The sequence below is a fragment of the Setaria italica genome, chromosome VIII (assembly GCF_000263155.2).
Source record: "Setaria italica strain Yugu1 chromosome VIII, Setaria_italica_v2.0, whole genome shotgun sequence".
NCBI lineage: Eukaryota > Viridiplantae > Streptophyta > Magnoliopsida > Poales > Poaceae > Setaria > Setaria italica.
This window is the reverse complement of record NC_028457.1, coordinates 4,877,946-4,900,579: the sequence shown is the minus strand read 5'-3', so window position 1 is coordinate 4,900,579 and position 22,634 is coordinate 4,877,946. Positions and strand designations below refer to the sequence as shown.

General features: G+C 47.5%; 1 protein-coding gene and 1 long non-coding RNA gene across 2 annotated transcripts; one reads left to right on the top strand and one right to left on the bottom strand.

Annotated features, from left to right (window-relative positions):
- Window positions 1-743: 743 nt before the first annotated feature.
- Window positions 744-1,315, bottom strand: LOC101753081 (probable histone H2A variant 1). Its single transcript, XM_004980166.1, has 3 exons — window positions 1,196-1,315; window positions 860-1,063; window positions 744-761 (listed from the first exon to the last, which is right to left on the bottom strand). Exons 1-3 carry the CDS (start codon window positions 1,313-1,315, stop codon window positions 744-746), a joined length of 342 nt encoding a protein of 113 aa, XP_004980223.1.
- A 1,805-nt stretch (window positions 1,316-3,120) lies between these two features.
- LOC105915037 lies at window positions 3,121-4,376 on the top strand. Its single transcript, XR_002678806.1, has 2 exons — window positions 3,121-3,392; window positions 3,559-4,376. It is a non-coding gene; the product is annotated as an uncharacterized LOC105915037 (long non-coding RNA).
- Window positions 4,377-22,634: the final 18,258 nt, after the last annotated feature.

The following is a 22,634-nucleotide window of genomic DNA, read 5'->3' as shown; positions in this document are numbered from 1 at the left end:
GAAGTCCACAAACTGCTAGTGAAATATGAATATTTCCACTTGGTGCCACCAAGTCATAGCTATTCTTTAGTTTTCTCTTAGTCACAGTGCCCAATTTACCTCTGTCATTATGCTCTACCAATACAGTGCTCGAAAGTGGAGATGTTTGTTTTCCCAAACAGTACTGAAAGTCTGAGCTTCCGTGCTACTGAATCAAAACTGAAAACATCACATAATGCACAAATACGAGGGGAGGTACATCATGTGTGGCTTAGCAGTAGTACCAAGAGGTGCTTGGTGGCAAAAGCAGCAGTAACGGTAAGGAACCAGTCAAACCCTGAATTCAAAAGAACTACATAAATAAAATGGCCACTTACACTGGATGGATTTTTTAGACGTTGGGCCTCATCAATAATTGCATAGTGCCAGGGAATTTGTGAAAGAAAATCTTGTGAAAGAAAATCTTGATCCATCAAGGCTATGTCATATGTTTTCATGAGCACATCAAATGATAATTCCTGTTACGTGCAGAAAAGAAAAAAAGATGTCGCAAGTATTGATGGGATACACATACACCTATAGAAGATTGAACCCAGAAAAGACAGAATAGCGTACATTAGAGTGAGATGATGTGGAAGCTCTCTGCACAAGTTCAAACAAGGTTCTCCGGAGGTCACGACGGTGCACCTTATCGCCAACATACTGCAGGACCCTCAAGGAAGGACAGAATTTGCTGAATTCTGAGAGCCAGCCATCTGTGACACTTAGAGGACATAGCACCACTGCAAGGATGACGTAACTGGATCAGAAATGCAAGTAGCAGGTGTGGTGAGCTCTTTGGGGGATCAATGAAAAAGAAAATCAGGGAGATGTGTTGCACATCAAGGTTAGTACAAATAAACTGGAGGTGGCGCGGGGTGATGCGCTTGACCTTGAGATCCTTGATGGCGTTGCCGGCCAGCTCCAGGACCTCCGCGGTCAGGTACTCCAGGATTGCGGCGGAGTACACGACGGCGGTGGCGCCGACGCGGCCGTGGGCGGAGGCGCGGGACTTGAGCTGGCGGTGGATGCGGCATACCGGGAACTGCAACAAACACAGGGGAAATTTTAGTGCGAAATTTGAAGTTGCGCATCTGAAATTCGCAGGGAGAAACCACATATCTGACTAATTCGCGGGTGACGAATCCAAAAGACAGACGAAGAAGGGGAAGAGAACCTGGAGGCCGGCGCGGGAGGAGCGGGAGACGGGAGCCTTCATCTTGTCCTTATCCTTGTCGGTGCTCTTCGCCGCCGTCGTCTTCGCCGCCAGCAGATCCTTACCTCCCTTGCCCGCCATCGCCGCCGGAAAACCTGGAGAGACCGCTCGGGCGGCGGCGGCGACAGCTCGAGCGCCGTGCAGGTGAGGCTGTCGTTCCACAGATGGTGGGAGTCGTCCGCCAAGAGCCCGGCCAACCTCGCCGCCGAGCAGCGCGGGGCAGCGGCGGGCTCCCCGCTCCGGCCGCCGGGCGCCCAATCCCCTTCGATCGGCGACGACGCTGATCCGTGGGTGGCGCAGGCGGGGTGGGTGGAAGGGGTAGCGTGCGGAACCTCCTCCCATGAATTGGGAGCTCCCACAAGCTGGGCGGCGGAAGGGGATGGAGGGGGGAGGCGGAGACGGGAGCGGAGGTCGCGACGCGACACTCCGGCCACCGCCCACGCGCAATCCGCTCCTTTGGCTGTATGTTTCGAAGAAAGAGAAGAACTCTCCCCTTTAACCCCCTCCCTTTCCTCTTTTTTCCATCCGACCCCCAATCTCTTCATAATAATTGGACTGAGGGTTGATTTCATAAAATATCAGAGGTTTTTTTGCAAAATGACCACGATGTACGAAAAGCCAGGCAGAGACGTTACTTGCTTTAATACGCCAGCGGCAGTACCGCAAGGAGAAAGTAGCGTGTGCTGTCGGGAGGGAGACCACGAAGCACAAAAGTGGAAGAAATTGTGGAAGCTGCCATGTCCTCCAAAGGTACATCATTTTATTTGGCGCCTGGCTCATAACAGCCTACCACTGAAGCAAAACATCAAACGGAGAGGGGTTATTCTTGACACGAGATGTCCGGTGTGCATGCGTTTTGATGAGGATGGGGGTCACTGTTTTCTAAAATGCAAGCTAATAAAGAGATGTTGGCGTCTTTTGGAAATGGAACAAACACACCTTGCTTTGCTGTCGGCCAAATCATCGAAGGATTTTATTTGGAATGTGCTGCAACTTGAACAAAGCTTGGCATGTAAGGTTAGCCTCTTGCTGTGGAAGTGGTGGGATGTAAGAAACAAGGTAAATGCTGGAGATCCAATTCAAAATATACAAAATGTTTGTCATTCAGTCTTAGAGATGGCGGGGCTGCTGGAATTGCCAACAATAAAAATCAGACCGACTGCTAGGCTACAACAGAGATGGCTCAGACCTCCCCAAGGTGTCCTGAAAATCAATACTGATGGAGCTTTTGTGAAGGCAACTAAGCATGACGACTGGGGCTTCATTATTAGAGATTACACAGGTGCACACGTGCTGGCAGGTGCAGGCAACGCTAGTCTGCTTCATGATGCGTTAATGGCGGAAGCGGTTGGCTGTCTCAAAGCTTTGGAAACAACAGAATTGTATGGCATCTCCCATGTGCAGCTGGAGGTTGACTCAAGTGTTCTAAAGGAAGCTATTACATGTGATACTCATGATCGTGGCCACTGTGGAGTGATTTTCAGGGATATCCGAAACCTGTTAGCTAATGAGTTTGTGTGTTTAGCTGTTTCTCTTATTCCACGTTGTACTAACTCGTCTGCGCACGAGCTTGCAAGACTGGGTTTATTTTGGGGTTCGGAACAGTCATGCATATGGACTGGCCCTCTTCCCGAATCTGTAAATCTGCCGGTGATCCGCGATTTAGCGGAATCCGGTGATGGTAATGAAAGGCCATAGAGCCACCCAAGCTTTCAAAAAAAAATATGCTTTATTTATTTATTTAATAATAGGTAAAGGTAAAGATAGAGAGAGAGCTGCTTATTTGTGGCGAGTTATTCTGTAGCCGGACCCAACAGACCCAGCAACCAGCATCCCAGTCCCACCAAACCACGTTCGCCCGCTCGGCTGCGCACAAAACACCCCCCCCCCCCCCCCCCCCCGCGGGGCAGTGGCGGCGATTCCCGTCCGTGGGAGCAACGGTGGCCCGGCGAGCGGCGGCGCGACGTCGTCATGGTGGCTCTGCGGCGCCTCTGCCACTACCTCCCATTCTCCTCGCGATGGTCGCCATGGAGCGCGGCAGAGGCAGAACTTCCCAGCCGGTTCGTGGTGTAGCTCAAGCTGTGGTTCCCACTTCCCAGGGAGCTGGTACACGTGGATCTCGGCGTGCGAGGATTTGATGCTGGACTTCTTTGTCCAGGTAATCTCACGATTCTTGCGTGTTGTGTATGTATTCTTTTGCAGATTAACTACGGGTGCGAACCGTGTGATGCTGGTGCACACTCTGTGTTTGAGTAAATGCCCCAACGAATCTGAAGACCCGCGCAGGCTGAGCATCGCTGTTCGTTTTTCTGTGGTTTGTGCAGATCAGCAGAGGGAGCAAGAAAACGGTTCAAATCGGAGCTAGATATGAAAATATGAGATTGAGATGCTGTGTCATACAGGTCTGAGCTTCTCTATTCATCCTGCAGGTCTTTTCTCAGACGCTCATGAATCCAGTTCGGATGAATATCTTTAGCCTTTTTTTGTTTGTGAAAAATCTGATTAGCTAGCGACATGTGCTTATTGGATTTCACAGTGGAGAAAAAACAGTTCCTTTACAGGTTCTTGATCTTGCATGTCATAGATGCTGCCAGCAAGGTGTCAAGCTCTGTTTCTGTTGCAGAGCCTTAAATTCGTTTGATTTTTCAGATTTGTAGGAGGAAAGTTATCTACCACTAGTGGTGCCAGTTAGCTTGTGATATGTTTGCTTGGAGTATGGTTTTCTTTGCATTCTCATAGATATGGTAACCTGCTCTTAGTTTCATAATCCCAGCCTGTTTCATTCGTGGGAGCCGGCGAGTATGGTTTTCTTTTGTTATGAAGTCCTCACTTATTCAGAGCAACATTTTTTATTTTTCATCCTTTCAGATGGAAAATTCATTTGTTCGACAGTTCTGTTCTAGAAGGACCTTGCAATCCCAACATGAGCAAAATGATATCTCCAGAGCTACCAATTACTGTGAAAAATATAGTAAATGGTCGTTTCATATTACTATATGGACATATTCTCTGAATGTATTTCCTCCAAAATGTGCTGCTCCATTTTACTGTATACTACAGTGCTATGGGATTCATGCAATTATATGGACATATTGTGAACCAAATTGTGGTAACTCCGGATCATAATTATTGTCTTCAACCATACGAATTACCGAAACTGTTTTTCGGTAAATTTGTTTCATTATTTAGTAATTTGTTCCTTGGAACAGCTTAATGTTGGATTGTGGTAACTCTCTGTTCTAATTATCAACTCGAGTACATGGTAAAGTTGTCATGGCTTTTTGGTAACTGGTTTCTCAGTACACCATGACGGTACACCTGTGTGGTCACTTCTCAGTATTTACCATAGTTTGCATGAACTAGTGCTTCTGTAGTTATGCGCGTCACGCATGCACACTCGAGCTCTAGCTTGTATTCTCGTAACACTTGCACATGCCTCGTGAAAAAAGAAAAAACACGTACAAACCGTGTTCATATATTCCAGTAACCCGTCCACTTGCATGCAATCGTGAAGTCGAATTCCCCAAAAAAAACATAATGAACGAATCAACGTGAATTAATTACTAGGTCGTAGCTTGTATTTTGACCATACGGATCAGAATCTGATTGCCATATCAACCAGATCGGAAGTTTTGTCCTCACCTTGATTACATAACAATTACCCTAACATTGATTAGCATAATGACCTTCGGCTCCTGATGCTCGGCTCGCTCGCTTGGTGGGCTCGCGTACAGGCCGGATCGAATTGCTGGGAGCCGTGGTGGCCAATCGTGTTGCACCAGGTGGCCTGGCTACAGGGTATACTCCGTGTGTATACACAGATACATACTATACGTCTATTATGCACTTGGGTGCATCCTCCGCTCTCATGAGACAACCACTAGCTAATTTTCTTCTTCCCACTTCTCAAAGTTAGTCACGTGCAATAACCAGCAGCCAGCATGCATGAAAATTTTTGTTGTTTCGAATCTTTGAAACAAATTTTCTCCTAAACCGTAAACCTGATTGACAAACCGTTTGTTGCATCTTACTCAAAAAAATGTGCTTTGCAAAACTAGATCTGTTATGAATATATTTTATATTATTTTTAAACCTGATTGACAAACCGTTTGTTGCATCTTACTCAAAAAAATGTGCTTTGCAAAACTAGATCTGTTATGAATATATTTTATATTATTTTTGCAATTTGCATCTCTGTGTAGTACCAATTACAACTCTATCTACTAACGAGTTGCAACTAGTTATAACTCTGTGTATTATTTACATCTGGTCAGTATAATCACATCAAGTTGCAATTCTGAGTTGGAATCATATCTGGTTGCAACCAGATTAGCAACTGTTGCAACTACGTAGTAACTAGGTTGCAAAAGGTAGTAACTGGTTGCAACCAGCAACAATTGTGTAATAACGACTTGCAATAAGTACCAACTGAGGTTGCAACTGTATAATAACTTGTTGCAACTAGTACTAATAGGATAACAACTAGGTTGTAACTGGTTTACAACTAGTGGTAACTATGCTAAAACCGATGTGCAATTGTGTTGCAGCTGTGTCCAACTACCAACCGGTTTGCAAGTAAGTAATAGCTAACTGCAATTGAGTAATAATAGATTGCAATTCTATTCGGTAGGAGTTGCAAGCATATCTGGTTGCAATCAGAGTAGTAATCGGGTTGTAATTGAGTAGTAACTAACTGCAACCAGAAGTAATTGGGCGACACTAGATTATAACGAGTTACAACCAGTGCTAAATAGGCTGCAACCAAGTTGCAATTGTGTTGTGGACATGCTTGCAAATCGCAGTACAACATAGTTGCAATTACATACTTTAATTAAAATTTCATCAAATATAATCTTCATGGATCTCATTTTGTTAGGCACACTTTTTCTAACCAACTACTTCAAACGGATCTAAAATTGAATTTGCGGTTTAGGAGATATCGCGTTTAGTTTCGAATCAAGAAAAGATTCCTTATATGCATGCTTTCTGGTGGATGTGTTGAGATGTGAGGTGGCGTCATATAGTTGGTTGTCCCCATTTAATTTCACATGCACGAGCATGAACTTTTCGTGGTGCGTGGACAAGGTAGCGTGGGAGGACCTATGTATTTGTTGTGCAGAATATATGTATCGCAGTGTGTGATGATCTAAGAAAGATTAAAATTATCGCTTCATAAGCACAAAAAATTAGATACTTTTATTCATGCATGAAGCTAAAATTCCGTTATTCATGAGTAACTTTTGTTTGCATATTTGTTTTTTATAATTGCATAGGGATTCATGAATAAAAATGGCACCCTACATACATATGAACGAAGGTTATTCTCTTGTCCGGAATCGACATCCTAGCCACATTTCAGATTCTTGCAAGGTATTCCGACCGAGGGAATCGAGCAGGATTAGCTGCTTGATCTACTTGGTTTTGCCCAAAAAAATACATGAACATGAAATTCAATTGATTCATGCGTTCGGAACGGAACTGAAGTTGGAGCCAGTGAAGTGTGTTGAGCTTACGAGATGCGTGCTGGGAAGCTTCCAGAGCAATCTGAGCCTACGACATGGCTTGAGCTCTCCATGCGCTTCTGTGCCTGTGACTCTGGGCTAGGTTGGTCTTTGCATATTGGTTTTATACTGGGCTGGAGGATCCCTCCATCCATCGATCGGACTCGGAAGGGTAATAGCCTAGCCCATCAGTTTGGGACTACTAGGTAGGCTGTTGTTTCCGAGCACCAGCCCACAAAGCAATTCTGAGCACAAGCCGTCGGCGGACCGTGTTGGTGCTGCATAGAGGTGTTTTAGTTCTTCAACAAATTTTTCTTAAAAAAAATTCGAGGTCATTCGGTATTTGACCCTGAGGTTGGGGAATGACAAGGCCACGGAGGCACTATCCCGAAAAATCCATTAGGTGCGCGGTAACAGACGGGTTCGTATTTTTCATCCAGCACGTTTATGCAGCATTAACGGAGGGCCCACGGTTTCCGTCTGTGAATGACGCCATTATCTCCTTTAAAAGCACAAGGGTCGCGCGACCGTTGCCATTCACATCTTCAACCTCTCGCAACATCGCCGTCCAAAGCTCACTGAGCGCTCCGCCATTGCATTCGCAAACCCTAGGTTGCATCGCCGTGTCCCTGAATCTTCTTCGCATGCGCGCCGCCACCATCGCCTAGGTTGCTGTGCTGCCACCGCCCAAGTTGTTGCGCAACTTTTATGAGCTACAAAACCCTAGTGCATTTTAGATCTACTCCGCAAGCTCGCAAAGCAATAGCGAAGTGCAATGCTCTGAATCCTTCCTCCGTGTGGATGAAGAGCGTGATGACGCAAGAGAGGATCCAAGCCTTCATCAACCGCGGGCTCCTTGGTCCGCAGGAGCTGTTGGAGTGGTAGACCACCGCCGGTCAGGGGTTTCTATCCGAGGACACGGAGCAAGTGGTGGTCTTCACCCCGTTCTTTGAGTACAGGTTCGGAATCCCGACTAGAGATTTCTTCCGTGGGCTCCTTCACTACTACAAGATCGAGTTGGTACACCTCTATCCTAACTCGATCTTAGACATTGATATTTTTATTCATTTGTGCGAGGCATATTTAGGCATCCTTCTCCCACTTCAATCTGTGGTGATATTTGTTGTATCAACTTAAGGCAGGAAGGATAGGGTCATAGGTGGGGCCGGATTTTCTTTGCATCCGAAGAGGATGCATGAGTATTTTAACCTTCAGTTGAAGGAGTCCCACAAGGGGTGGCACACAGAGTGGTTTCTGATTGCTAATTAAAAGCTCGAGTTGCCACTGCGCATTGGGTTTGGTCCTGTGTTGGTATCCAAGTGTCAGGATCTACCGACCCCGGCGGAGCAAGTCCAAGTAAACGAGCTGCTGTCAAGGATCGCCGACCTCAAGGCGTGAGGGTTGACGCCCATGGCGATTGGGATCAACTTCTGTCAGAGGGCCACTTAGTCGATAAAAAACCGAGTACATCCATCGTTCGAGTACTCGGGGCTTAGTGATCCAACTTGGAAGGTTGCTGGCGAGGTGATCGTTGAAGAGATTTTTTTTGCCGATTACCCGGGTTGTTCAAGAGCGAGTTCCATAACACGGGAGCCCCCAAGGCCTTCTCCCTAAGGAATTCGTCACCTACCCTGGTGAGTCTGCGTTCATTTTTGCTTAGATGTAATGCACACTTGATTTGCGACCTGTTTGATTTGAAGTCATGTTTTGATTTAAAGTGATCCTTGTATATATTTCTGCCCTCCTCCGTTGCCTGGCAGGACCCAGGCGATGCTACCCAAGGTCACACCAATTGATGTTCAGGTTGCGCTGCTACCGAGCCTTGCGTTTGAGTCAGAGTCCTCTCTTGGGCCTACTGTTAGTGCAGCTGGTGAGGACCGAGGTGCTAGTCGGGGGGCCTGGTAGGCAACTCGCAAGCAGCCCCTTTCCATGGCCTCTCAGCTAGCCGAGAAGAAGAAGAAGTTGGCTGGTCGGAAGAAGGCCGTGCCGACTACTATTGCTACTATCGGGACGGGCAGCAAGGCGGGATCCAGCACGCCAAGCCTAGCTACACGGGGCGGGGAGCCGAAGCTCAGGGGAACCACCACTACTGACGCGGCGCACCTCAAGGAGGCGCTGAAGGAGAGGATGCGGGACAGCTCCGGTGACAATGCGCCTGGTCCACCACAAAAGCTGCGCCCAAAAATAAGTCTGTTCAAGAAGAGTACTCTGTAAGTGCCGCCATCTTCTCTTATGTTTTCTCCGCTTGTGGCAGTAGTCTGATTTCTTGGTTGTTTTGCTTGGTGTGGTTATGATACTGAGCTGGCATCTGATCTGACGATGGCAGCGCCAATCTAGAAAAATGCTCGATTCAGGCTGAAGCCACCAGCTGTCACGCCGCCGAGCAGCCACCAACTATAGAGGTCGGGACTAGTGGTGGTGTTATGGTTGAGGAGGTTGCACCAAGCTATGCACCTCAACAAGTTGAAGATAGTGCTAAAGCCATTGACGACTGCATGGCCGGCCTTAGGATTGTAAGGGAGATAGAGGAGGAGGCCGACATCCAGGGCGCAATTGAGGGTGGCGTCCAAGTCGGGGATGCAGCTCAGGAGGTCGCCAGTGTGAAGGGTGCAGAGGTCGGGCGAGCAACCCAAAGGGACGCTAGTCTCAAGGACGCGACCCAGGCAGACGCTGAGGTCAGGTGAGCAACCCAGGAGGACACCAATGTGGAGGACACGATACCGCAAGATGCTGAGGTCGGGCATGCGGCGCCAGAAGACATGGTGGTAGAGGATGAGGTTGAGGAGGGCGTCGAGGCTAATCATCAACAGGATGATCCACCCAGGGATGATGTGCTGCCCAATGTGCCCCCTTCATGTCAGGCGAGTGACCCCGCCACCATCCCTTATACCGATGCTGAGGTTGAAGAGGATGAAGTGAGGGATAGGGAGACTCTTGACGGGATGCATGAAGCAGGAGACAAGATTAACGAGTATCTTCGCATAAGTGTACCGACTAGTCTGTTGGCTCTGTGATTGAAATTCAATTTCTTCTGTGGAGTTTTGATTGTATGTATTTTGCAAGGGCTAGCTGAACATGCTCAGAAGAGGAAGGAAATGGTCTTCCATTGTGATTGCTTTCGGTCTAAGGCACCACTAGAGACCGAACTTGAGCAGGCAAAATAGGAACTCCAAAGGTAGTAGGCGTGGCGAGAGGTCGAGAATACAACTCAAGATGGGCTCCTGAGAGGTACAGTCGGCTGACTTGCCCTTAGTAGACTTGTTTTTGCGATTTTTACACTGATGCAATCTTTTGCTGGTCTTGTAGATTCCGCAGTGCAAGTGACTAGGCTGCAATGGAGCCTTAGGGAGAGTGAGGCCGCCAAGGCACACCTCGAGGTTAGCTTTGCTAGAGAGCGCGAGTTCATCAGCTCGAAGCTGGTAGGTGAGTTTTACCGACATGTGAGGTTGTGGTTTATCTCCAATGTCATTGTGCTGATGCAGATTTGGTCGGCTGAGCAGATTCCAAGCGACTAGTGGTGAGACTGCAGTAGGATGTCAAAGAATGTGAGGACGCCAACTTGCGCCTCCAAGAACAACATGATGCTGTAGTCAACCATGAGTTTGCAGTGTCCCAGAAGCTAGCCTATGAGGCCAACAGGCGCAGGGATCTCGAGCACAGCCTAGAGGAGGCTGTAGGTAACCTCCAGAATGACCAGCGCGTGATTGCAGGCTTGGAGTTGGAGTTGGAGTTGGAGGATCTTCGAAAGTCGGCTGGGTATCTGATGGACATGATCAAGAAGGACGTCGATGCAGCCAGACCGACGCCTCTGTTGGACTGCATTAAAGCTGCACCAGGTCAGTTGAAGAGCTTATTGAAGGATACCGCCCTCGAATGTGTAAAGAACGCATTCGCACTGCTGCACTCGCACTTCCCGACTACTGCCCTGGAGCGTGCTGCTACTGGGATCGCCACTGACTTTGATGAGACCAAGATCTCTGAGTTCATTGAGCAATACCATGATGTGGCGGACATAATTTTAAATGAGCTTGACCTGTAGAAAACTGATGAGATGTATTAAACTACTTTTGTGCCATGCTGAATGAAATGCATCTTATTTATGTTTTAATGAAAGAACAAGAGTTCCATCCCTCCCTTGGCGTATACGACATGACAACGTGTAGCTTAGGCCTGTAGCCACTAAGCTCCTAGCCTTGCGTGACTAGTGTCCTGTTGAGAGCAGATCTCGACCTTGTAGGATGGGTGAATGGAAGGTTGTCTATGTTTTGCTAGATAGGACGCTGACCACACGTGTTAGTTGTATAGCCGTGGGGCGGGGGGGGGGGCGGTATGACCCAGAGATCAGTGGGGAAGCCCCCGAGTTTGTGAACGAGTGGGCTGTTGAGCAGGTCGGGCAGCCCCCAAGCATTAAAACATAGCTCGGGAAGGAAAAGCGGTAAGGCAGTAGGTATGCAGAAAGGAACCGATAGGGGTATTTACTTATTTAATATGGAGAAAGGAGATATAGAGTAAATAGTTGTATATTCTAAGGGTAGAATGTTCATAGATGCTCAATGTTCCATGGGTTGGGGATGCTAGATGAATCTGCCCATTGTAGTTGGTAAGTGCTTGGTTGGATGACCTATTTGATGATGAAGGGGCCCTCCTAAGGGGCGGCCAATTTGTGCATGTCCTTGGAGGACTGTACCCGACGAAGCACCAGGTCACCAACATTGAAGGACCATTCCTTGACATTGCGGTCATGATAACGCTGTATCTGCTACTCATGGCGTGCATGCTCTAGGAGAGTTGCCACACGATGTTCTTCGAGACTATCAATATTGACTTGCCGACTACTTTCTGCCTCACCGTCATCATAGTATTGAATGTGTGGGGCACCAAAGGCCACATCTGATGGCAGGATAGCTTTTGAGCCGTATACCATGAAGAATAGAGTATAGCTAGTAGCATGACTTTTATGTGTTCTCAAACACCAGATGACATTGGGGGAGCTCACGTAGCCATTTGGTGGCGTATTTGGAAGCGTCGTCGAAGATGCGCGAGTTGAGGGACTGGAGGACCATCCCATTTGCACGTTCTACTTGGCCATTGCAGCGTGGATGTGCTACTGAAAAGTAGTACACGTCAACGAGATTATCTTGGCAAAAATCCCAGAACTTGGCGCCTGTGAACTATGCGCCTAGGTTGGTTATGATTCTGTTAGGCACTCCAAAATGATGCATGATTTCTTCCACGAATTGAGCTGCTTTAGTCAATTCGATGCTGGTGACTGGCTTCACCTCGGTCCATTTTTTAAACTTGTCAACTGCCACAAAGATGTGTGTGTAGCCACCTGGGGCGGTTTTGAAAGGTCCGACCATGTCCAGCCCTCAGCATGCGAAAGGCCATGATGGAGGGATGGTGCATAGTGCCTGAGCTGGAAGATGCTGCTGCTTGGAGAAAAATTGACATCCTTTGCATCGTTGGATGAGTTCCTTTGCATCGGCTACTGCTGTGGGCTAGTAGAAACTAGAGCGGAAAGCCTTACCGACTAAAGTGCCCGAGGAGGCATGGTTGCCGCATGTCCCCAAGTGAATTTCATGTAGCAACACGATGCCTTCGCTGCGTAGAATGCACTTCATCAGTATCCCTGTAGATGCGGCTTTTTTGTAGAGTTCTTTTCCAATGATGACGTAATTTTCACTACACCGAGCTAATTTTTCATGCTCTACCTTATCCTGTGGTGCCATCTAGTCGGTGATTAAGGCTATGAACGGGGCGTGACAATCTTCTTCTACCTCAACCATCATGACTTCAGCGAATTTTAGGTCGGCTGGAGCCTAACCACTAACACCACTAGCCTGGTCGGGATCTAGGATTTTGATAGAAGGTTTCCGGAGGTCCTGAACGAATACGCCAGTGGGCACCTGTGCGTGCTTGGACCCAAGCTTGGACAAGACGTCAGCGGCAATGTTGTGGTCCCTAGGGAAATGATGGAACTCGAGGCCATCAAAGTGGGCCTCATGCTTGCGGATTTCTACACAGTAGGCATCCATGGAGTCCTTAGTGTAGTTCCAGTTCTTGTTCACTTGCTTGATCACTACCTTTGAATCGCCATAAGCGAGTATGCGCTTAATTCCAAGGGAAACAACTATGCGGAGTCCGTTGTTGGTAGCCTTGTAGTGGATCTGGAGCACGTACTGGAAGATATGAAGAGCACTCATGCGCCGGCTCCTTCAAGGTTTAGGGCACCATCAAAGTACATGGTCTAGTGTTCCAGCCTTTCTAGGGAAGGTAGCTTTTGGATTTCCGTCCACTCTGCCATGAAGTCAGTCAGAATCTACGATTTGATCGTGAGACGCAGGTAGAATTCAAGATCAAACTCGCTGAGCTTCACAGACCACTTGACAACTCGGTCGTAGACATCCATGTTATGCAGGATTTCACCGATGGGGAATGAGGAGACCACATAGATTTTGTGTTCCTGGAAGTAGTGACACAGGTTTCTTGAAGATATTAACACTACATAGAGCAGTTTCTACACCTGGGTGTAGCATGTCTTAGAGTTGTTGAGGACTTCGCTGACATAATATACTAGTCGCTGCACCACGTAGGCATGGCTGGGTTCAAGAGCCACCATCATTCCAGTTAGCTTCATGACGTCTTTCTTGTTGGATGGTTTTGTCATATTTCTGATTGCATCCACCTTGATGGCTTAGCTTCAATGCCTCGCTGGCTGACCATAAACCTCAGGATTTTTCCAAACGGGACAACAAAGACACACTTGTTGGGGTTGAGTTTCCAGCGATAAGCCTGAAGGGTGTTGAAAGTCTCTTCAAGGTCGGATATAAAGCTTTCTTGATCCTTTGTCATGATGACACAATCGTCGATGTAAGCCTCGATGTTTCTGTTGAGTTGTGTTGCGAGGCAACCCTGGATTGCCTTCTGGTAAGTGGCCCCCGCTGTTTTTCAACCCGAAGGTCATGGTGTTATAGCAGTAGATGCTAAAGGGCGTTATGAACGCAGTCTTGTCTTGGTCGGCGGGGTTTAGGGTGATCTAGTGATAGCCCGAGTAGCAGGTGAGGAAGCAAAGTTGGATGCTCCTCGTAGTAGAGTCCACGACTTGGTACATTCATGGTAGAGGGAAGGGATCCTTAGGGCAGTGCTTGTTGAGGTTGGTATAATCAATGCACATTCTCCATTCACCGATTTTCATTCTTACAAGGATTGGATTTGCTAACCAGTCTAGATGTTTACATTCACGGATGAATCCGACAGCTAGGAGCTTATTCAATTCTACCCTAATGGCCTCCTTGTGATCTTGGGAGAAGTGACACAATTTCTGCTTGACCGGTCGCGTAGTCTTGCTCAAGTCCAAGGAGTGCTCAACCAGCTCCCTTGGGACACCGAGCATATCTTATGGCTTCCATGCGAATATGTCCGAGTTGTCCCATAGAAAACTAGTGAGTGTGAGTTGTCTTGGTCAGGTCTTCAAGGCCGAGGCAAATCTTCTTGACCCTGGGGTCGGGCTGTAATGCTGTGGAGGTAGCTCCTTTTCAGGAATCGTTAGTTGATCTATGCTTATCTTCGGGGCCTTGGTGACCATGGCGGTGGTGATTGCTGATAACTCCAGGGCCTCTATGAGTTGGACTGCCTCTGTGTCGCATTTGTATGAGGTCTCCACATCACCGTAGACAGAAAGGACTCCATTTGGAGTTGACATCTTGAGGACAAGGTAGGTACAGTGGGGAATTTCCATGAACCTTGCAGCATTGGCCTACCGAAGATAGCATGGTAGGAGGTCTTGAAGTTAGCCACCTCAAATGTGAGGTACTCAGTGCGGTAATTGGCCTGCGTGCCAAAAGTGACCACCAAAACAACTCGGACAATGGTGTATGATCCTTTTCCAGGAACAATGCCGTAGAAGGGTTCTTCGCAAGGCTGGAGCCGCTTGAAAGAAAAATCCATGCGCTTCAATGTCTCAATCAAAATGATGTTGAGGCCACTACCGTCATCAATCAGCACCTTTGGGAGTAGGACCCGATCTATGATCGAGCAAACCACCAACATGTAGGACCCGGGATTTGGGATGTGGACCCAATGATCTTGCCTAGAGAAGGTTATGGTCTGCTTGGACCATCGCAGGTATTGATGGCTCTACTGAGATGAAGTGGACCTCTCATGTCGTAGCTTCTTCTGGCGGTTACTGCAAAAGGCATTGCGGCCACCTACAATGATGTTGACTTGGCGTTTAGGCCATTGCAAATCTCCATTTTGGTCGGCGATGGGCTGTTGGGCATCTTGCTGCAGCTGGTCACATCGCTCTTCTCTGTTGTCATGGTCATCGCGTCTACTGTTGTGTTCGTCATGTTCATCACCATTGCGGTTGTCATGATTGTCTCGGCGACGGTCACCATCATGACCATGGTAGTCACTCTTGTTGTTATCCCGACGGTATTCATTTCGGCGAGGTCGTTTATATTCCATTGGGGCATTGAGCTCTTTTTTCAAAGCCATGCAGTCTCGCAAAGTATGACTCGCGTCCTAGTGGAAAGGGCACAGTCCGCTGAGGGTTTCATCGAATTCTTCTTGGTTGAAGGTGCTCTGCCTGGTCAGGTCACCTTTAGTAGCGTAGACCTCTGGGGCCCTTTTTCGAAATCAGTGGTCTGGATGTGCTCGGGGCTTGTCGTGGATTCGCTAATTGTAATCATCAGCCTGGGAGTGTCTTTGGCATTGGACTTTTGATGCTTCCTCAATGTCAGCTTGATCGTTGACAACTTCTATCATCTGTCCAACCGTCTTTAGTTTTGCCTCATACAACTTCTCGAACATCCTATGGTTTGTCAAGCCAATGCAAAAGTACCAAATGATATCACGGTCATCAATGCCACCCAGCCTGTTGTTGTTCTCAAAAACGTGATTGGCGTATTCTCGAAATGGCTCACCTATCAACTGATGGACTTCTCCGAGTTTTTCCCTGATGCCAGGTCAGCTGTAGGTGGCCTGATAATTCTGAGTGAAAGCTCTAGTGAGCTAACCCCAACTGTCGATGTTGTTTGGAGGATTCTCTAGCCACAAAAGTGGAGCGGCGCTCATCACCACTAGGAAGTATCGTTGGCTGCTTTTACTACGGTGTTGTATGTCTTAAGCCAAATGGTGGGGTCGGAGCGCCCATCATATTTCTCGTTGATGGCTGGTTTGAAAGTGGGCGGCGAATGAACCGCTCGATGGCGTGGGGTGAAAGTAGCGAAGCCGTCAATTGCCATGTCATCATTGTAATCTTCGTCAAAGTAGTATTGGTCGGGAGCTGGCCTGCCACATTCGCTGTAGTTGCGTCTAGGCGGGTAGTAGTCATCTTCATAATCGCAGTCGCGCTTGGATAGGTTGTAGTCGTCTTCGTAGTTGTATTCGTGCTTGGGCGGGTTGTGGGCGCCTCCGGGGGCACCATATGCACGGTTGTAGTCAGCGCGAGGGCGCATCTCATCTTTCTGTCGATGTTGGTCATCACGCATCGCGTTGCGGTTGGGTACAGGAGCGCCGTAGTCATGATCATACTCAGCGCGGCGACGGACCTCATATGCATCCTGCTCGTTGTGGCGCTTGTTTAGGTCGGCGCATATGTCACGGTTCTGACGGAGTTCACGTAGCTCATCACGAAGATCGCGTTCTGGTCGACCTTGGTCTCCATCATTGCCTCTCCCACCGCACGGTTGGTTGTCATAGTTGTCTTGCTAAAGAGCGTTGTTAACGGGCGGATTGGTATTGTTGGCAGCCGGGTTGCCTAGTGGGTTTGCATTGTTGATGGCCTTTGGCTTAGGAGGCTGGACAACGTTTTGGTCCACCTTTTCTTTGCGAATTAGATCTAGCCGACCACCCGCACGTTTGCCTTGACGTCGATCAGATCTGCTGTGTCCAGATCGGCTCCGAGAATGTCGAGAGGATGTGGACCGAGAGTGTCGGTCGTTGAATTGCGCCTCAATTTGAGCGTTGGCAGCTTGAAGTCGTGCTTTGGCTCATCGGACTTGGTCCAAGTCCGAAAGGTTTTCTAGCTCGGCGATAGCAGCCCCTAGGTTGGACGTTGGTGTAGTGAAAATGTTGGGGCCCGCTTGGTCAAGGTCACCGAGTAGATTTCGGGCATGCGCAGAGTGCCTGCGCCTGTCCCGAGCACCCCCTTGTCGGCATTATCACGCTCATGGCGCAACTGTTGGCGCTGGTCACCTACTGTATTCGAATTTTTGACAGGTTGCTGTTGGGCGCCAGCTTGCTCCTGTTGACGTCGTTCTGCACGGTTTCTGTTTCTGGTGTTACGGCCTTCTTCTTGAGATTTCGTTTCGCCATTGTAAGGTGGCTCGTCAATGGAGACAAATAATGCTTCACAATCTAGTATAGAATACTTGCTCTCATTGTCACTTCCATAAGGATTTGGCGTTAGGACGATGTGAGGCACTTCGAATTCACCACAATCCAGAGACTGGGCGGGTTCAGATGGGTCTCCAGATTGGATCTGGAAGACTTGCAATCCTGGCAGAGTTCTTGGAAGCTGATTTCTGTAGTCTGAAGGGGGCGCAGGACGGACCCTATGCTGACCTGGATTCATGCAACGCTGCCTCGGACATCTCTATACACTCAGCGGTAGTGCTGCTGATACGATCTAACCCCGCAATCAAATCTGAGCGCATGGGTTGGTGGGCGCCAACAACTAGATTTCGAAGCCTCTCCGAGACGAAAAGTTTGCCAACTTGCTAGGCGAGTGGCATGATGATCCTTGGGTGGAGAATCTGCTGGACGCCAAGTTAGCTAAAGTTGCCGAGTTGATGGGAGTCACCGAGACAACGGGAGCTGCTGAGTTGACGGAAGCCGCCGAGTTGACGGAGAAGGTGGTCGGAACAGAATCCACTGGCATGGTTCCAAATTGGATCTGCACTAGGTTGTTCAGAAAATCCTTCATGCTCTCGGGAAAAACAACGCTGGGATGGGATGCCATCAAGGTCACAAAAGCTAATCTGGCAACCTCCCGTACCTAGCGCACCAACTGTCGGAGTTACAGATCTGGCAGTTCACCAGGGGGTTACCTAGGTGGTTGATTTGTATGTGAGGGTGATTGCAAAATCAAGAACTCGATGGTGATCGCGAGAACACAAAGGGACACAAAGACTTTAGACAGGTTTGGACCTCCAGAGAGTAATATCCTACGTCCTGTATGCGTGGATTGTATTGCTTGGTATGGGATGACATGTCCCCGGGGTGCCCTTGGCTGCCTTATATAGTCTGACGACCAAGGGTTACAAGTCGGTTTGAATCTAATCTACTCGGTCTTTACATGGAAGGTATTCTTATGTCGGATTACAATACGCATCCCACAATATTCAGGTAGATTAAGACAATCTAGTTGCCTTGTCGTGCACTCCAAGTAACTTCATGTCCTTAGCCCACACACCCTGGTCAGGTGGGCCTACTTGTCGGGTCCGGCCAGCATCCTGGTTGGTGGGGACTTATGGGTACCCATATCCCTCACATATATATCACACCACTCCAGCATAAGGAAAAGAAAAAAGGGCTTGTACTGGCTATGACACACCATCAGGTAAACGTGCTTTTACAATACCTGAAAAAACATCTGGTTCTTACCTTACATGGATTGTGTCATCTGCAAGAAAATTGACAAGATGTTTTGTTGAAGGCAGAACTTTTGTTGAAATGTTGTAACATTGGTTGATATATGATTTCTATATGGTCATTGAATCAAATCTAGGAGTATTTTTATAATTTAAATTTGTATGGGACATATTTCTACTTATAATTTAATTATAAATATTGTGTTTTGTTCCATTTGTATGTAAAACAAACTACTTGAACATTATGTATAAATTAAAGATAGTATTTGAATTGGGTACCGTTGCAAAGCACGGGCACCTTACTAGTGGTTATAAAGTTCGAGTCGTAAAACTACTAACTTCGGTATGCTAGGACACACCTACATGGGTTAATTTCCAACCGCATTTACTTTCTCTTTCCAGCTTCGGTACCACCTACGCCATTATTTTTTCCCCTCTTTCCCGACACAAGCATACACATGCACACATGTGCTGATGCTGCAACCAACCAGTGCCCCGTCTATTACGTCCACCATTGCAGATGTTGCAAAAATTATACAAACAATGTTTTGGGATAGAAAATCAAGAACAAAAATCAACAAAAACTTTTGCATGAAAAAATTTTTATACAAAAAATTCAAAGAATAAAAAAGTTTATATAATTTTTTTAAAAAAGGAAACCAAATTTTTGAAACAAAAATATCAGAAAAAATTTGAACAAAGTTTTCGATAAACAAGAAAGTAACATGAAACCATTTTTGACGCAAAACTTTTTCTACCTTTTTTAAAAAATTGGTAGAAAAAAATTGGAAGAAATAGTTGAGACAAAATTTACAAAACATATTGAGAAAAGCTAAGAAAATTTTTTGAGAAAAATTGAAGAAAAAAAATTGTGAACAGAATTTGAAAATGTTTTGTACAAAACTCTTGCAACAAAATCTAGAACAAAAGAGAGAAAAAGTAGAAAAAAAGGAATGATGCTTCCAGGAGCTTGCCGGCGAGGCTGCTGCATCGTATCCCCCTGCCGTGCATCATGCGCAGCCAATAACCTCCTTGTGAATCACTGTTGCTCTCTGGGCCTATCACCACAGCCGAGCGCAGACGCTCACCGGGGCTGCCGTTGTGCTCCCACCCGCTTCTGTCGTAGTGTCGTCGCTACGCGCTCACCCACACGCCGCTAGTTGCAGCTGCACCCCCGGGTGTAACATCCCGTATTTTTACGGGATGTTTGGATTTGCAAAAATGTGGATTTCAAAAAATTTTGTGTTGTGGAGTGAAATTTTCCAAACTATAAGAGTGTCTTCAGTGAATCTCACCCAAACCTTCTAAAATTGACTTATAGATTAGAATAAAATGCTAAGGTGTTATAGGTGCTAGTGTGAATCTTTCGAGTTCATTTGGAATTTATTTGGATTTGTTTGAGTGGGATTTATAATTCAAATACAAATAAAACAAGAAGAACTAACTAAACCTAACCTGAGCCCAAACCAACCCAACTAACCTCACGGGCCCACCTATCTAACAACCCAACCTAAGGCTGCAGCAAAAACCGGAACTTCCAGTCTTCCAAAACCGGAACCTCTGGTTTTTTTCCCACACCGCCTCTGCACCGAAGTCGCTGACCGCTTGGCCCCTCTCGTCAGTGCAGATGCACGCGGCAAAGGCACGACAATGACGTGCGTGCTGCGCACGACGCCGGCCTGCCCACATTAACTTTTCACGCTGGCGCCTTCGGATGCTTGCCACACTGCCCGGCCGCATCCTCCACCATCCATCATTACGCAGAACCCTAGCTGCCTCCTATTAGAGCTCCCCACCATCCACTCCCGTCCCCATCCAAAATTGGGGTTTTCCCCTTCACCCGCCACTGTTTGGAGAAGAGGAGAAGGGAGGAGGGGGTGCAGGGGACGGGGAGAGGATGCCGGAGGAGGAGGAGACCGCCGCTGCCCCGCCGGAGAGCCACCAAGCCCACACCCATTCATTTCACCTCTTCACCACACCGCTTCTTCCCTCGTCCCCAAGCCCACCAGGTGAGTCTCACAACCTCGCTCGCCTGGGTGAAACACCGCTGCATCTGTGACCTGAACCGCGCACTCGTGCATTCGCAAAGCTCATCATGACCGAACCTTAGCAAAACCGGAGCTTCCAGTTTCCAAACTGGAACTTCTAGTTCTGCTTAGCCCAGCCTGTAGTATCTCTAGAAACCTTAGAAAATCTCAGCCAAACGAACCCCAAACCCTTAAGTGGTGAACCCTAACTTTCCAGGACCATCCATAGCCCTTCCCAGGAGATTCCCACCAAGGGGAGAGATCTACTCGTGGAAAACAAGAACTACCAGTTCCCAAACTGGAATATCCAGTTTTCCTAAATCAGAACTTCTTGTTTCAAAACCGGAACATCCAGTTTCCTAAACCAGAACTTCCTGTTTCAAATCGAAACTTCCAGTTCCAAAGTCGAAGCTTCCGGTTTTCATCCCCAGAAACCAAAAACTCCCCACACCAGCATATAGCTACCTGCCTGTAAACCTCAAAAGCTACCTGTAAACCATTGTGGCAGTTTGCATCTAGATTGCAGCTGACCTACGGCCAATAAAACAGCTAACTTCTTTGTTTTCTATTTTCGCCTATCATATCAAAATACCGAAAAATGTTTTCAACTTCAAAAAGTCATAACTAAGTCATTATAATTCCAAAAATTATGAGACCAGTTTCATAATTTTCCTAAAATCATGCAGCACACATTAGACTAGGCTTTGTTCTTATTTGGTTCTTCTTTGGATCTCTTTTGGAGTTACTTTGTAACTTGAATCCCAGTAATTATGGTAATTGCGTAATTACGAGCTGCCGGCGACTCAGGGCTGAACCCGGAGCTAGAGCCGTTCGAGGACTACTACGAGGAGAAAGACTACTTAGGTTCACGCCCATTCAATTTGAATACCCACTAGGCATTGCTAAATTAGTATGCTAGCACTTTATTTCCTCACATGATGATGAACCTTGCATGACCTTCTTTATGCCTTGAATCCTTATTCGACCTACTACCATACTACTTATATATGTTATGTGTGATGCTTGCATGTGTATGGGATATTGTGATTAGAATTCTTGACGTGTGTGGGATTAAAACTGGCAGGAGAAGGTGATTTTGGGATACTTGACGGGGGTGAGCTTTACACAACCCAATCTTTGGATTGGGGACTTGAGGTCCATTCTCGGATGTTTCCTGATTGGTACTTGTTGCGAGTACACAAATGAGGAGCATAGAAGTTGGGGGTGATACTTGTTATGGGTGCTGCTGCGAACCACGTTGTGGGGACGCTTTTGGGAGTTAGGAGCTCACCCCGGTCTGAAACCGAGTGGGTCGCCATGCTTCATAGGAATATGTTAAATGTGCATGCCACTCGCCAAATTATGGGTTTAGGCCCGGGTCGAGACTAGCAAGTGCAATACCATACTTGTCGTAGAATAGAGTATAAGAGTAGGGGGAGTGGTGTTGACCTTTAGCCCCCCTATTTGCTTTTACCCCCGATTGGCCCCGGTGGGAGTTCTTCACAATTCTGGGGTGATCCACTACGGGGGATTGCATCCGAGCCCGGTTGCAGGATGGTATCGTAACTCCCAGGTTCTTCGCTCGGTAGGGTGACATTCTCTCGGTCGATGGACCGTTTGCACTCACTTCGAGATGGGTCCAGGTGTACACACTCTACAGAGTTAAAACTATACGTATAGCCGCGTCCTCGGTCATGGACAACCCTGTGACGTCACAACTCTCCATTGTTTTCGGATATCTTTACCTCCCCCTTAGAGCTACCTATGTGTGATGTGAGCCGCATCTGCAATCAGGAAGAGGGGAAGTTGCTCCCTTTCCCTTTAGGATCCGGCTGTAGGTGTTGAGAGGCGAAGAGAGGGAGTCTTCTCCTCGACCCAAGTTTGGAGTTAGGATGTTGGTGATAGGGACCCTGTCTAGGCAGGTGTGCCCGATGTGCTGAGAGATTGGGATGATGGATATAGAGTTTATCTTTATGCTTGCTCCTTAGTAAACCCGAACCTACTCCTTGTCTACTTTTGACCCTTAGTATTAGGCCACTTAAAGCTTGCATACGGATGGTGACGTGAACTTGTCCTAATTCTTGGGAACAGCTTGTGAGTTTGCAGGTAACGAGTATGACTTCGACAACAACCACGACGGTTGGTACAACTGAGCGTTGCTGTGCTACGCTCAAGAATGCCTGTGGAGGTGATCGTGAAGATGGAGATGCTTCCAGGTAGCGCTGTGTTGGCTTTATTCATGTCGTTTAGCCCAAGGGGCATGAACCAGATCGTACTT